Source organism: Mus musculus, chromosome 1 (assembly GCF_000001635.26).
Source record: "Mus musculus strain C57BL/6J chromosome 1, GRCm38.p6 C57BL/6J".
Lineage (NCBI taxonomy): Eukaryota > Metazoa > Chordata > Mammalia > Rodentia > Muridae > Mus > Mus musculus.
This window is the reverse complement of record NC_000067.6, coordinates 84,806,123-84,819,757: the sequence shown is the minus strand read 5'-3', so window position 1 is coordinate 84,819,757 and position 13,635 is coordinate 84,806,123. Positions and strand designations below refer to the sequence as shown.

At 37.0% G+C, this 13,635-nt stretch overlaps 1 protein-coding gene across 48 annotated transcripts in view; it reads left to right on the top strand.

Annotated features, from left to right (window-relative positions):
• The window catches only part of Trip12 (thyroid hormone receptor interactor 12), a 128,816-nt gene that overhangs the window by 30,247 nt on the left and 84,934 nt on the right, over positions 1-13,635 (top strand). For 47 of the 48 annotated variants that reach the window (NM_133975.4, XM_006496429.3, XM_011238654.3 and 44 more), the window contains one exon: positions 4,789-4,935. In NM_133975.4, the coding sequence (NP_598736.4) occupies positions 4,838-4,935 (98 nt within the window). In that variant the 5' untranslated portion in view covers positions 4,789-4,837. Of the gene's footprint in view, positions 1-2,084; positions 4,584-4,788; positions 4,936-13,635 lie in introns of those variants that run through there. The other variant, XM_030248874.1, reaches the window with a different exon arrangement.

Below are 13,635 nucleotides of genomic sequence, written 5' to 3'. Positions count from 1 at the left end.
CACCCCCAGACCTCGTTATTTCTCAAAAGTTAGGATACTAGGAATCCACCTCGTTCTTTCTTGTACCTGCTGTAAGGTGCTCTTCCATTCTTGAGAGAGAGGGAGAAGGGGATGGGAGAGAAGGAGATTGGGGAGAGGGAGAGAGAGGGACAGACGCACACATGGAGGGGTCAGATTATGTTCATGTGTGTGCATAAGCATATGCATATGCATGTTTTGTCTTGGGTTGTGGTGCTTCTATGTTATCTCCCTTGACAGCCCAACACAAAGGTGTTAAAAATTAAGACTTAGGCTGGAGTGGTTAAGAGCCCCAACTGTTCTTCCAGAGGTCCTGAGTTCAATTCATAGCAACCACATGATGGCTCACAACCACCTGTAATGGGATCCAATGCCCTCTTCTGGTGTGTCTGAAGACAGCTACAGTGTACTCACATACATAAAATAAATCTTTAAAAAAAAATTTCAAAAAAAAAATTTTCAAAAAAGACTGGCTTTGACAGTTCAGGTAAGTCCTAACTTAAAGCTGGAGAATGAATGGATTTATTGGTAGAGTCCTTACTTGCACTTTCTTGTGACCCTGGCTTCAATACCTAGGATTTGAAACAAAATCTTTTATGGTTATGTATCTAAGTTATTAATAATCTTTTCTTTTTTGAGAAAGAGTTTTCACTGTGCAGTTCTATCTGTCCTGGAGCTCACTTTGTACTGGTCTAGAACGCAGAGATCCACTTTCCTCTACCTCCTGAATGCTGCTCCTTGCTTTGTTTATACATTTTTAAGTAATTTCTTTACTATTGTGAAAGCGTACTCAGATAGTTCCCACCCTTTGGGATAAGGCCTCACTTAGTACTCCAGGTTGGTATAAATGGCAGTTCTCCTGCCTCAGACTTACATGCAGGGGTTTCAGGTGTGTCCCTGGCAACTAATGCCTCATCTTATTACTATTACTATTTTTTAAACCTCTTAAAAAGAAATTAACACATTGCTTCTTGACAATTTTATATTCCTCATTCTAGCTTCAAACTTCAAGATTTTTAGGCATGTACTTTATGTTGTTAGTTTTTGTTTTGTGTTTTAAGACAGGGTTTCTCTTTTTTTTTTTTTTTTTTAAAAGATTTATTTATTATTATATGTAAGTACACTGTAGCTGTCTTCAGACATACCAGAAGAGGGAGTCAGATCTTGTTACGGATGGTTGTAAGCCACCATGTGGTTGCCGGGATTTGAACTCTGGACCTTCGGAAGAGCAGTCGGGTGCTCTTACCCACTGAGCCATCTCACCAGCCCGACAGGGTTTCTCTTGTGTAGCCTCAGCTGTCCTGGAACTTGCTCTGTAGACCAGGCTCACCTGGGACACAGAGATCCACCTGTGTCTGCTTTTCTGAGTGCTGAGATTAAAGATGTGTGCCACCACCCATCCCTTGGGACACTTACTGGATCTTGCAGAGAGGACCAGGGTTCGACTTTTAGAGCCCACATTGTGACTCCTAACTCCAGTTCCAGAACGGGGTGGTGGGAGTGGTGGAGGTTTCAGCATCCTTTTCTATAGTTTTACTGGGCATGAACATGGTGCATATACATACACACAGGCAAAACAATCATACATATAAAATTGTGAAATCTTAAATTTTAATTTTAGGAAATTTAGTTTATAGATTAAAGAAGTTTTCTAAGTAGTCTGTCCCTTATAGACATGCAGTCCTGTAAGCTACTCTGATTGATGTTAGTACATTATTTTCCAGAGTCAATTGTTTTCATTAGGAGTAGTTTTTATTTTGTAGTATTGGAATAATGTATAATGGTATGATCTGCTCTTATATCAACATATTGCACCTTTTACTGACTTTGGTATTTTAAAAAAAAAAGCTGTGAAGTATCATTTTTGAAAGTAATTTTGCCTTACTATCTAATATTTGCATATTTTCCATCTTCTGTCAGTATACTTGTTAGATTTGTCTCGGAACATTTAGAAAGCTTATCTCATATAACTAGACTTTTTTTTTTTTTAAAGCATGGTTTCTTTCTGGTTTATTGACTTTTTTTGGAATTTACTATTTTTAATAGAGACTAACCTAGTCTTTGTCTACTTGTATAAACTAAAATACCCAGAGTAAAAAGGTCTGTATGTTTCTATTTGTTTAGATCAGGGTTTTGCTGTGTAACCTAGGTGAACTTGAAACTTAGTAGATCTGACTGGCCTCAGACATCTGCTTCTGCTACCAGAGTATTGGGACTAGAGGCATGAGTTACTATTCTGGCCAGTGTGTACTTTTCGCTTTTTATAGAAAATTCAAAAAGTGAGTTACCAACTTTTAAAAAAACATTTTAATTTTATGTGTGTTTGCCTGCATATACATATGTCTATCATTTGTATTCCTAGTGCCTCAGGAAGCCAGAGGTTGACATTGGGAATTTTTTTTTTTAATGTTTTTATTTATGTATATGAGTACATCATTGCTGTCTTCAGACACACCAGAAGAGGGCATCAGATCTCCATTACAGATGGTTGTGAGCCACCATGTGGATGCTGGGAATTGAACTCAGGACCTCTTGAAGAGCAGCCATCACTCATAATCACTGAGCCCAGCCCCGAGAATCTTCATTTATGTGCCAGGGTCTTTCATTGAATCTGGAGTTCACCAATTCAGCTAGTCTGATTGGTCAACAAACACCAGGGGACTCCTGTGTCCATTTCTCCAGCTTATAGATTTTATATATCTATACCTCACCCAACTTTTTTTTAAAACCTTCTTACGCACAGCTACTCTGACTTGGCTTATGATTCTGTAGTTACAAAACTTTTTGTATTTTTTTATTTTATTTTTTGTAAGATTGACTTATTCTTCATGTGTATGGTTGTTTTACTTGAATGTATGTGAGTGCACTTCATACATGCCTAGTGCCAGTGGAAACCAGAAGAGGGTGCCACACCTTGTGGAATTGGAGTTATAGAAGGCTATAAGCAACCATGTGGGTGCTGGGAGCTGAACCTGGGTCAAATGCCCTTGCCAGTAGAAATATTTTACTATCCCTAATCTGTCATTTTAATGGAGAAATTCAGATGGAGGTTAGATACCTTGTTTTGGTGTTTGTACTGTTTGTTTATTGACTTGTAGAGTTTGAGTCCAGTAGGCTGATAAAATAGTAAGCTCGTTATTAATTAGTAAGGACTCCTTGGAATTTATTTCTTGGCACTTTTTAGTCTTACTTTGAGAGAATGCTTAAAAGTTATGTATATATTGGCCTTTTTTTTGTTTTTGTTTTTGTTTTTTTTTTTCTGTGTAGCTCTGGCTGTCCTGGAACCCCAGGCTGGCCTCGAACTCAGAAATTCTCCTGCCTCTGCCTCCCGAGTGCTGGGATTAAAGGTGTGCGCCACCACTGCCTGGCTATGTATTGGCTTTTTAAAGGCAGGCTTATTTCATTCTTTCTTAAGACGTATCACAAGGGAGGTGGCTTTTTATTTTATTTTGGAGCTGTTGCATTTGTACTGTCCTTTATGTGTTACCTTAGTTCTCTTTATAAGACTTCATTTTCTGTTTGATGTCTGTAGTGTGTCTCAAACAAACCAAAACCAAAATGGAGGTGAGGATATGGCTCAGTTGGTTAAGTTTGCTAACTATGCACAAAGGCCTTACTTCAACCCCTAGTACCACTTTAACTGTGCTTAGTAGTGTAATTCCAATACAAGACACATTAGTGTCTTCTAGCACTTAGAGGAAGGAGGGTGTGCTGCATGTAACAATGATTTGAATGAGACCCTGTCTCAAAAAGAAAAAAGAAAACAGAAGGGGAAGATGTGAGACAAAGAAGATACACATTAAATGTCAATTGAATAATGAAAACCTCCTGTAGACATAGTCTCTCCTGCCCCCCCCCTTCTTTTAATGTTTACTGTAAAAATAATTTAGCTCTCGGTTTTGAAAGCTGCCTCAAATATGTGGTAGTAGTTTCATGAATTAATGTAATTGAACTGGTGTTGGGGGCTGCTGAACACTGTTGGAATCACTGGACAGTTGTAAACTGACAGACACTTGCTGGGTGCTGAATTTAGGTCCATGGGAAGAGTAGTAAATGGTTTTAACCCCTAAACCATGCTTCCAGCCCAAATAGTGGCTTGTTTTGTAAAACATTTTCTGAGAATCGGCCTTTTTATAGTTTAGCCTCTGTATTCCATAATTACAAATTTGCAAACTTGATTTCATAGCATGAAGATCTGATACTACCCAAGGACATCTGGGACCATTACTTTTACTGTAATGAACTGCTTTTGTGTTGCTCTTAAGATACTGCCCTTTTAGTTTGTTACTGTTATAGCAGCATCATAAATTAGGTATGGCATGTTACTTTGAAAGTTCATCTATTATTTGTGTGTGCCCATGTTGCCCATATGAATGAAAGTCAGAGGGCAACTGACAAGTTCTCTTCTTCCATTATGGTGAGTTCCAGGGATCAGACTCAGACTTGGCAGCAAGTACCCTGGCCTGGTGAACCATTTTGCTGGCCCTGAAGGTTTTATTCATTATGTATGCTTGTACCTAAGAAGGCTAAAAGAGGGCATTGGATCTACTGAGCTGGAGTTACAGGTGATTGTGAGCTGCCTAATGTGGGTACCAGAAATAAAACTCAGGTCCTTTAGATGAACCACTAAGCCATTCCTCTAACCCCAAATTCTAACATCCACAGTCCAGTTACATAGTGTAATAAGGCAATACACCTTGCTACTCCATACTTGTTTTCAGTTTTAGCGTGTGTATCTAATTAGACTTTCTCTATCCTCTTTTCTTTCAGTGAATGGTAGTGTCTAGAAAGGGTATGTCCCTTCAAGAGAGAGGTGCCAATGTCCAACCGGCCTAATAACAATCCAGGGGGGTCACTGCGACGTTCACAGAGGAACACTGCCGGGGCCCAACCACAAGACGACTCAATAGGAGGAAGGTATGTATGTATGTATGTATGTATGTATGTATATATGTATTTCATGGTAATCTGAAAAGGAGTTGGGAATCAAAACAAGACAAAACAAACAAACCTCCTCATTATGAGGACCAAAACATGGTTACTTTCCTAATTTCTGAACAAAGTAGCTCAAAATTGGAATTTAAAGTGATTTTTAAATTTTTTTCTGAAATCGTAGACCCCACTAAAATTAGTTCCCAATCACTGACATGAAGCCCTAATTTAAGGTTGTTAGTATATATGTATATCATGTTTTGTTCTTTGTATTTGCTTAGTACATTTTGTAACATGTCTTTCAACCATTTGCGACCCTTTTTTGTTGTTGTTGTTGGTTTTTGGAGACAGGGTTTCTCTGTATAGCCCTGGCTCTCCTAGAACTCACTCTGTAGACCAGGCTGGCCTTGAACTCAGAAATCCGCCTGCCTCTGCCTCCTGAGTGCTGGGATTAAAGGCGTGCGCCACCACGCCCAGCGGCAATCCTTAAATGTGCCTCTACTTCGTGATTTTATTGAGAGACCATTTCATTTATTTTAAGCACTTAGGTTTTGACACTCAGTCTGGTGCTGGTGGTGTGAGGACTAGCTAGTTGTACCTATATCCATTATGAGGGTGTGAGATGCTTTTTAGCTCTCAGTTTTGGTCTGCTGTTGATCTTTTTAATTGGAATTGTTTTATATAAGACAGCATGAAGAGTAACACAGTCTTTTGAAAGTAAAATTATGGGTTTGAACTAGTGATGGACTGTCAGTGTCAGTGTTTATAAAGTACTCAGAACTAGTCAAGCATAGTTCTCTAATCTAGTGATACCAGTGATTAGCTTGAAGTGGGTCAATGAATTCTAGTTATTTTAGAGTGATTATCTAAATTAACATTTTAGGGCAGTCATATATATTGGTAAATTATTAAAAAGAAATTGGAAAGTTAAATGTAAATAATGAATAACTAGTTGTGTTCACTGTAACTACCCATGAGTTATGAGTAAGGTCTTTGAACCAGGATAACTGTGAGTTATGCCTCTGCCATAGAATTTGCAATCCTTTGGATTAAGGTTGCAGGGAGCATTAATTCCTTAGTCCTTAGGTGGGTCTGTTTGTTTCTTAGAGTTGCTTATAATCTTAAGTATTGTAATGTGCATACTTAGTAGAGTTCTTAATGTTTCTACATTCAGTTTATAAAAAGACATACTTACTTTTATGCTGATGGTTTAAAAATAGCACTAAATTAATTTGAATAACATTACTTTTTGAAAATTTAATCTTAGCTCTTATGTTGTGTCACTTCATTATTTCACTTGTGTGTGTGTTGGTGGTGTTTCGAGATAAGGTTTTTTTGTATGTAGCCCTGGCTATCTTGGAACTTACTTTGTAGACCAAGGTGGCTTTGAACTCTTGCCTTTGCCTCATGAGTGCTAGGATTAAAGGCATGGACCACTACTACCCAACTCATTTCATAGATTGTTAAAAATGGAAAATAGTTAAGTCTTCAGCATTCAACAACACTGAAATTTAGGTAGTAACAGAATATATAGGTCCCCATACCCAGTTTTGAGATATGGATAAGTATAATTATGATTAGAACAGGGAATACACAAAAGTAAAAGAAAAATATATTAACTCCACAATCTACTTAATATTTCTATTGACCTTGGCATATATTCAAGTCTTTAAATTTGTAAGTACAAGTGTTTATATGTTTATGCCAGTTAAATCTTTTGAACAAGTGTATGTACACTTTTAGGAGGTTAGGAGTAAGACAAGGTGTATCTACACAGCCCACATTTTTGGTACATGAACTGTCAACATTTTGAGCCATACAAGAGCATTGCTTCTAATATCCATAGCAATATTTTGTCCATGTATTTGATACATCAGTGTTCTATGAAATTTAAGCAGTTTCTTATAGTAACATATTTATAAATGAGTTGGTTTGGACATGGTCTCTTTCCTGTATTCTCAGTACTCTGTAGGGGAGGCAGGGAAAACCTTGAAATTTGATCCATTCCAGGTTTTCACAGCATTTAGGACTAGCCTGGTCTGTGTGGATAGACCTTGTCTCACTCATAATCTCCTAAAATTTAGAAACAAGCAGAAGTCATCAATTCTTGTCATTAGAGTTGTTGATTTAAGTAACTTTATGAAGATGTAATGGATTGTTGAATGGCAAATTTTAAATTTAAATATTAAGAAAATAGTTTATTGTTGTGTATGTGCATGGTCTATGTGTATGGGTGCAAATACTGTTTGCGTGTGCGTGTGTGTGCGTGTGTGTGCGTGTGTGCGCGTGTGTGTGCGTGTGTGTGTGTATGTGTGTGTGTGTGTGTGTGTGTGTGTAGATGAGAGGTCAGCTTTGTGAAATCACTTCTCTCCTTCCATCTTTATGTGTATTACAGAAAGCAAATTTGGATGGGCAGACTTGTATATATAAAGTACTTTTACCTAACAGGCAATCTTCCTTCCCCTCTATGTTTTTAAGCCAATCCTTTTATTTATTTTACTTAGTTAATTCTTACTCTGTTTAAATTCGGTGATTATGTATGTGTGTACCTAAGTTTATGTAGTTTATATTTATGTAGCTGCCCATGGAGTTTAGAAGGACGATGTTAGATTTATAGGTAGTTGTAAATCTTGTGACGTGCACAGTTGGAAATGGTTGATTGGTTGATCTTTGTTCTGGGGACCAGAATAAAAATTTTAAATGTTTGAAAATAATGTCAGGAAACGTTTAAAGAGTCTTGTAGCTTTGTCTTCAATTACCTTTCTTTTCTCAATATATTTTTTTCTTTTATTCTTTTTTCTTTTTAAATATTTTTAATTTATGTGCATTGCTGTTTTGCCTGCATGGAGTTATAGACAGTTGTGAGCTATGGATTCTGGGGATTGAACCCAGGTCCTCTGGAAGAACACTTAACTGCTGAGCCATTTGTTCAGTCCCCACAATTTTCTTTTAAAACTTAATTTTTAGTTTTAAAAGTTTTTTTCTATGTTTTTATGGATGTGTGGCTGTGCACCACATGTATGCTTGATGTCCATGGAGGCCTGAATAAGGTGTCAGGTACTCTGGAACTGATGGTTGTGAGCTACTATGTGGGTGCTGGGTGTCATGAAAAGTAAGTCTTCTGGAAGCACAGCTTTTTTTTTTTTTTTCCTCTCTTCTTCTTCCTCCTCCAAGCCATTTTTCCAGCTGGTTTACCACCTTTAGCATTTCTTTTTAAAAGTTTCTTGGGAAGTTTTGTTCCAGAACATACTCATAGTCTTGGGGTTGGATCCCAGTACTGTTTGAACTGGATAAGGTACACATCTTATAATCCTAGTATTTCAGGATCATCATCTTCTGTTGCATAACTAGTTCATGACATTCTACTCCCAAAGAAAAATTACTTCAGAGAAGTAATATACAAAAGAGGTCCTATTTATTTATCTAAGCTTAGCATCTTGTTATCATTTTCTTTCTTTTTTTCTTTTCTTTTCTTTTCTTTTTTTACAGTTTTTATTGGTTATTTTAGTTATTTACCATTCAAATGTTAATCCCCTGCCCCAATCCCCCCCTTTCTACGAGGGTGCTACCCCACCCACCCACTCATTCCCGCCTCACTGCCTTAGCATGCCCCTATGCTCTGTCATTGAGGCTCCACAGGACCAAGGGGCTCCCCCTCCCATTGTTGCCAGATAGGGCAATATTCTGCTACATATACAGCTGGAGCCATGGGTTACTCCATGTGTACTCTTTGGTTGATTTAGTCCCTGGGAACTCAGGGGAGTCTGGTTGGTTGATATTATTCTTCCTATGGGGTTGCAAACCCCCTTGGCTCCTTCATTCTTTCCCTTAACTACTCCTCCATTGGGGTCCATGTGCTCTTCATTGAAACATATCTGTGTTGAACTGTGCACTGTAATAATGACTTAGTAGTACTGAATATGATTTATTTTCTAGTTTTTAGTATATGTAAATACACAATCACACAGCTTTGTCAAAAGGAATTTATTTATTTAATAAAAATACAGCTTTGTTGTGGCCACCCTCCCTTATCCTGAATCTTTTGAGGACTGTAGAATCTCAGCTGGGAAGAAATTTGACTGTTCTCATCAAATCCCAGACTATGTTATTATAGCATAATTATCTATTCTTGAGAATATTTCTCCAGTGTTTTTTGTGAGGGGGAAGATTGAACTTAATTGGGACAGAATTACAGTTGTAGTTTGAAGATTATGTTTTTGCGTGTGTATGTGTACGAAGAGCTGAAGTGGGTTGGGTCACTGGCAGGTACAATTCTTATAGGTAGTTGTGAACTGATGAAAGTGGAACTCCATTTATGTCTTGTGATGTGCTCCTTTGCTTTTTGGGCTTTTTCTTTCTTTGTATTTTGTGTGTGTGTGTGTGTGTGTGTTATTTTATTTATTTATTTATTTATTTATTTAATTTTTATTTTTTGAGACAGAATTTCTTTGTGTAGCCATGGCTGTCCTGGAACTTGCTCTGTAGGATAGGCAAGAGATCTTTCAGCCTCTGCTTCCCAGTACTGGGATTGTGAAGTGCTAGGAACAGTGGCTATGTAAAAGTGTATTGTTAGAGATCTAATGAGTGAAATGATAATAAAGGAGTTGTTATAATACCACCATAGTGGTATGGTTTATACATTTTTTTTTCTCAGTTGAGACTTGTGGAAACTCTGGGCAGGTATGAAATCCTTGTGTAGTAAAAATATAAGGTAGGTCAATTTGATATAGCCACTTTCTGGTAGACTTGATTTTAGATTGCTTGATTTTTACAGTCAGTTGAATCATGTCAGCCTGTAGAGCCATCTTGATCTCAATGATGAAAGGAGGATATATTGAGTACTTAAAATCGAAGGATATTCTCATTCAGCTTAGCATTTAACTAGTAGGTTTTTCTCCTAGTTTTTTGTTTGTTTTTCTAAGACAGAGAAACACAGGTTTTTTTCTACAGTTTTTTTTTCCTCTGTGTAGTCTTGGCTTTTCTGGAACTCTCACCAGGCTGTCTTCGAACTCAAAGAGATCCATCTGTCTCTTGTCTCCCCAGTGCTTGGATTAAAGGTGCACCACCATTACATCCTACAGTGCACCGCTATTTACTAGAATTTTTATATTGTTTCAATTTGCTTTCTTTCATATAGGATTAAGCTGCCACTTGCTTTCCAGTTAACCTGTCCTCCTCCCAATCAAGAAATACCTCTCAATCTGGCTATTTCATTATTTGATTTCTCACTTTAACATGACTTCTCTGGTTTAGTTCAGACTGGGTCCATTTTGAATCCCCTTGTGTTAGTTTCCTGAATCTTGGGATTATAGGCTCTGGTTAGTAACTGAATTTAACCTTTTTATTTTTTTTAAGGTTCATTTTGTGTGTGTGTGTGTGTGTTTTGCTAGCATGTATGTATGCATGCTGTATATTTGCCTCTCAGAGGCCAGAAGAGGATGACAGGAACCCCTGGAAGTATAATTACAATTGGCTGTGGTCCTCCATGTAGGTGCTTAGGAAATGAATCCTGGATCCTTATTAAGAACTAGCAAATGCTCTTAACTGAGCCGTCACTTCAGACCCCAGACCCCCTTACCCTTTTGAAAGAATAATTCGCATTCATTCCTAAGAAAAGAAAATAGTGTCTTCTGTTTCCTTTTATTCTACATCTTTCATTGCTGTCTGTAATGAGCTAGACATCTTACTCCTATTATTTTTCTTTTCTCTTTCTTCTGAGTTTTTGGATGATAGCTGATCTGTTCCTCTCTTTTCTGTTCTCTTTTTCTTCCTTAGGAAAAAACTTCCTTCCACTGCTTCTCTGTTGGCTTGCTCTCAGGGATACTTCTAGCATTTTCCACTTCTAGCACAGGTATTTGTAGGCTATCCCTTCCCTCTTGGCCATGCAGTATCATTTAAATTGTACAGTGTGCTTTCACCTGTTTTCTCAGTGGGCAAATGGTGGTATTTAATGAACCTATAGCAACTTTGCTTAAGATTGTGTCAGTGTTCTATTGTTTATACTGTAAACATATGTATGGAGACTACAGAATGGGAGCTACAGGACATTAAGACCATTTTTGTTTCACCACTTCAATAATGATGGAATATAGTTCTGTCCCACATCTTTATTACTTTTTTTTTTTTTTTTGGTATGAGAATTTTCATCATAAAATAGCATACTAGGAGTAGAAGTAATAGACTATAGTGACCAATTACTCTCACTGGGTATATACTTTTCCAGAATTCTGTAATATTTTTTCCACATGGGGATTGAAATGCCCATGTGATTTTCTGAGATTTCAAATTTGCACAATTGGAGGAGATTATCCCACCTCCTGAAGGCTTGCTTGCTTGTTTATTTATTCATTTATTTATTTTTCTATAAAAGAATATGTGCCTATTACTGCATTTGAGTGAGGTTCTTTTTTTATTTCTGAAAATGAATTTATAAATGCTAAGATATGAATTTGTTGATGACTTTAACAACTTGTTAAAGTCCTCGATTTTTTTTTTTTAACAAAAAGAATGGTTTAGCTTACAATTGTATACTTATTAAAATGGTAATTAATAGAACATAATTTGAGACAGGGTTTCATGTATTTGAGATGTTCTTGGTATTTGATTATTCAGTGCTGAGGATTGAACCCTGGGCTTTGTGAATACTGGGAAAGCATTGTCAATTTAGCTAGAGCTTCATCCCAAGCAGTGCAGAAAAAGATGCTTGTTGGTAAAAGTTAAGTCTTTCTGATTGTTGTGAAGGAAAGTCTTGCTATATATCGACAAGACTTTTATAGAATTTCTTTTTAGATGATCTTTGTCTTAATTTCAAAGATGTTTGTTACATAATTGTAGCTCTTATGGAAGGTTATTAACTCACTGGCATTGACACTTTTTATTTTATTTTTGTTTTAATGTACAGAAATCTTCAAAATTAAGTCCATTCTGATTCTCTTAAAAGAACAATAGCTTTTCTTCTGAGTTCTTTTGTTTTTATAATTTTCATATTTGGCTAATATAATGTTTGAGTCTAATCTATCTTACTCTTATTCAGAAATTGGTCCTACAAAATTTTAATAATTACTTTATATTTGATATATTTATCCAGAACTGTAGGGTTTTTTTATTTTTGTTTGTTTTTTGTTTTTTTGTTTTTGTTTTTGTTTTTTTTTTTTTTGGTTTTTTGAGACAGAGTTTCTCTGTGTAGCCCTGGCTGTCCTGGAACTCACTTTGTAGACCAGGCTGGCCTCGAACTCAGAAATCCACCTGCCTTTGCCTCCCAAGTGCTGGGATTAAAGGCGTGCGCCACCACACCCAGCAGGGTTTTTGTTTTTTGTTTTTGTTTTTTAATTAACAATTTAAAGAGTTAAGGCTGACAGATTGACTCAACAAGAAGAGGTGCTTTCTGCTCCGTCTGATGAACATTTTCTATTAACAATTTCTCATGGTGGAAGAGAATGTTCTCTGATCTCCATGTTTGCATCATAGCATCCACATAACTGCATATATACTCATTTATAAATACATGTACAGGCTTGAAGCAAAGATTCTGAAAAATCACTGTAAATTATATGGAAAAAATAGGTTTAAATTTTATTTTGCATTTTGTCTTTTTTTTTTTTAATAGAATAGAGTTTATTTAGGGCATGGGAAGGGGAATTGAGAAGGGAGAAGAGACAGAGAAAGAAAAGAGGCTGGCTGGGAACACATTGGGGAGGGCGGGGGAAGAAAACGAGAGAAAGAGAAGGGTCAGAGAGCTTGATTTTTGTCTTTGAAATACAGTTTAGAATATAGCTGTTTATAACTGTGTATCCAGTATCCTGTACAGCTGTTTGTATCTTTTGTTAATTTAAATATTTCCCCTTTTTTATTGTTGATCACACACTGGACAGCATTTAACTTATTTCATGATTGGACAGATTATTGCAGTGGACAGAGATTTTATTTGTTTTGAAATATGTGTGTCTAAAACATTAGTACTTTATAGAATTGAAAAAATTTAAATTTAAAAATGTGTAGTATTTGAAATTGAACTTAGGGTATTGGTACAGTCTACTAGGTAAGCACTGTTCCACTGATTGACATTCCTGGTCCCAAAGGGATGAGGGTTAGTCAAGATTAGCAGGCAGAGAAAAATAAGAATGTGATTGTATTAAAATTTAAAATTTTGATGTTGCAACATGAAACAATTTACTGTTGTTAAGAAAAGTAACTTTGGCCCCCAATGGAGGAGCTAGAGAAAGTACCCAAGGAGCTAAAGGGATCTGCAACCCTATAGGTGGAACAACATTATGAATTAACCAGTACCCCGGAGCTCTTGACTCTAGCTGCATATGTATCAAAAGATGGCCTAGTCGGCCATCACTGGAAAGAGAGGCCCTTTGGACACGCAAACTTTATATGCCCCAGTACAGGGGAACACCAGGGCCAAAAAGGGGGAGTGGGTGGGTAGGGGAGTGGGGGGGGGTGGGTATGGGGGACTTTTGGTATAGCATTGGAAATGTAAATGAGCTAAATACCTAATAAAAAAGAAAGAAAAGAAAAGTAACTTTCATTGTCATGTACATGTTGTCTCAAAGTGATGCCAGTTTGCTAGATTAGAGTTATCTAGGAGATGTTGTGGCAAGGCACACTTTTCACTGAGGAACAATCTCCTGCAAACCGCAAAGCGGGTAGCACCATCTTGTATGCTGGGGACCTCAGACA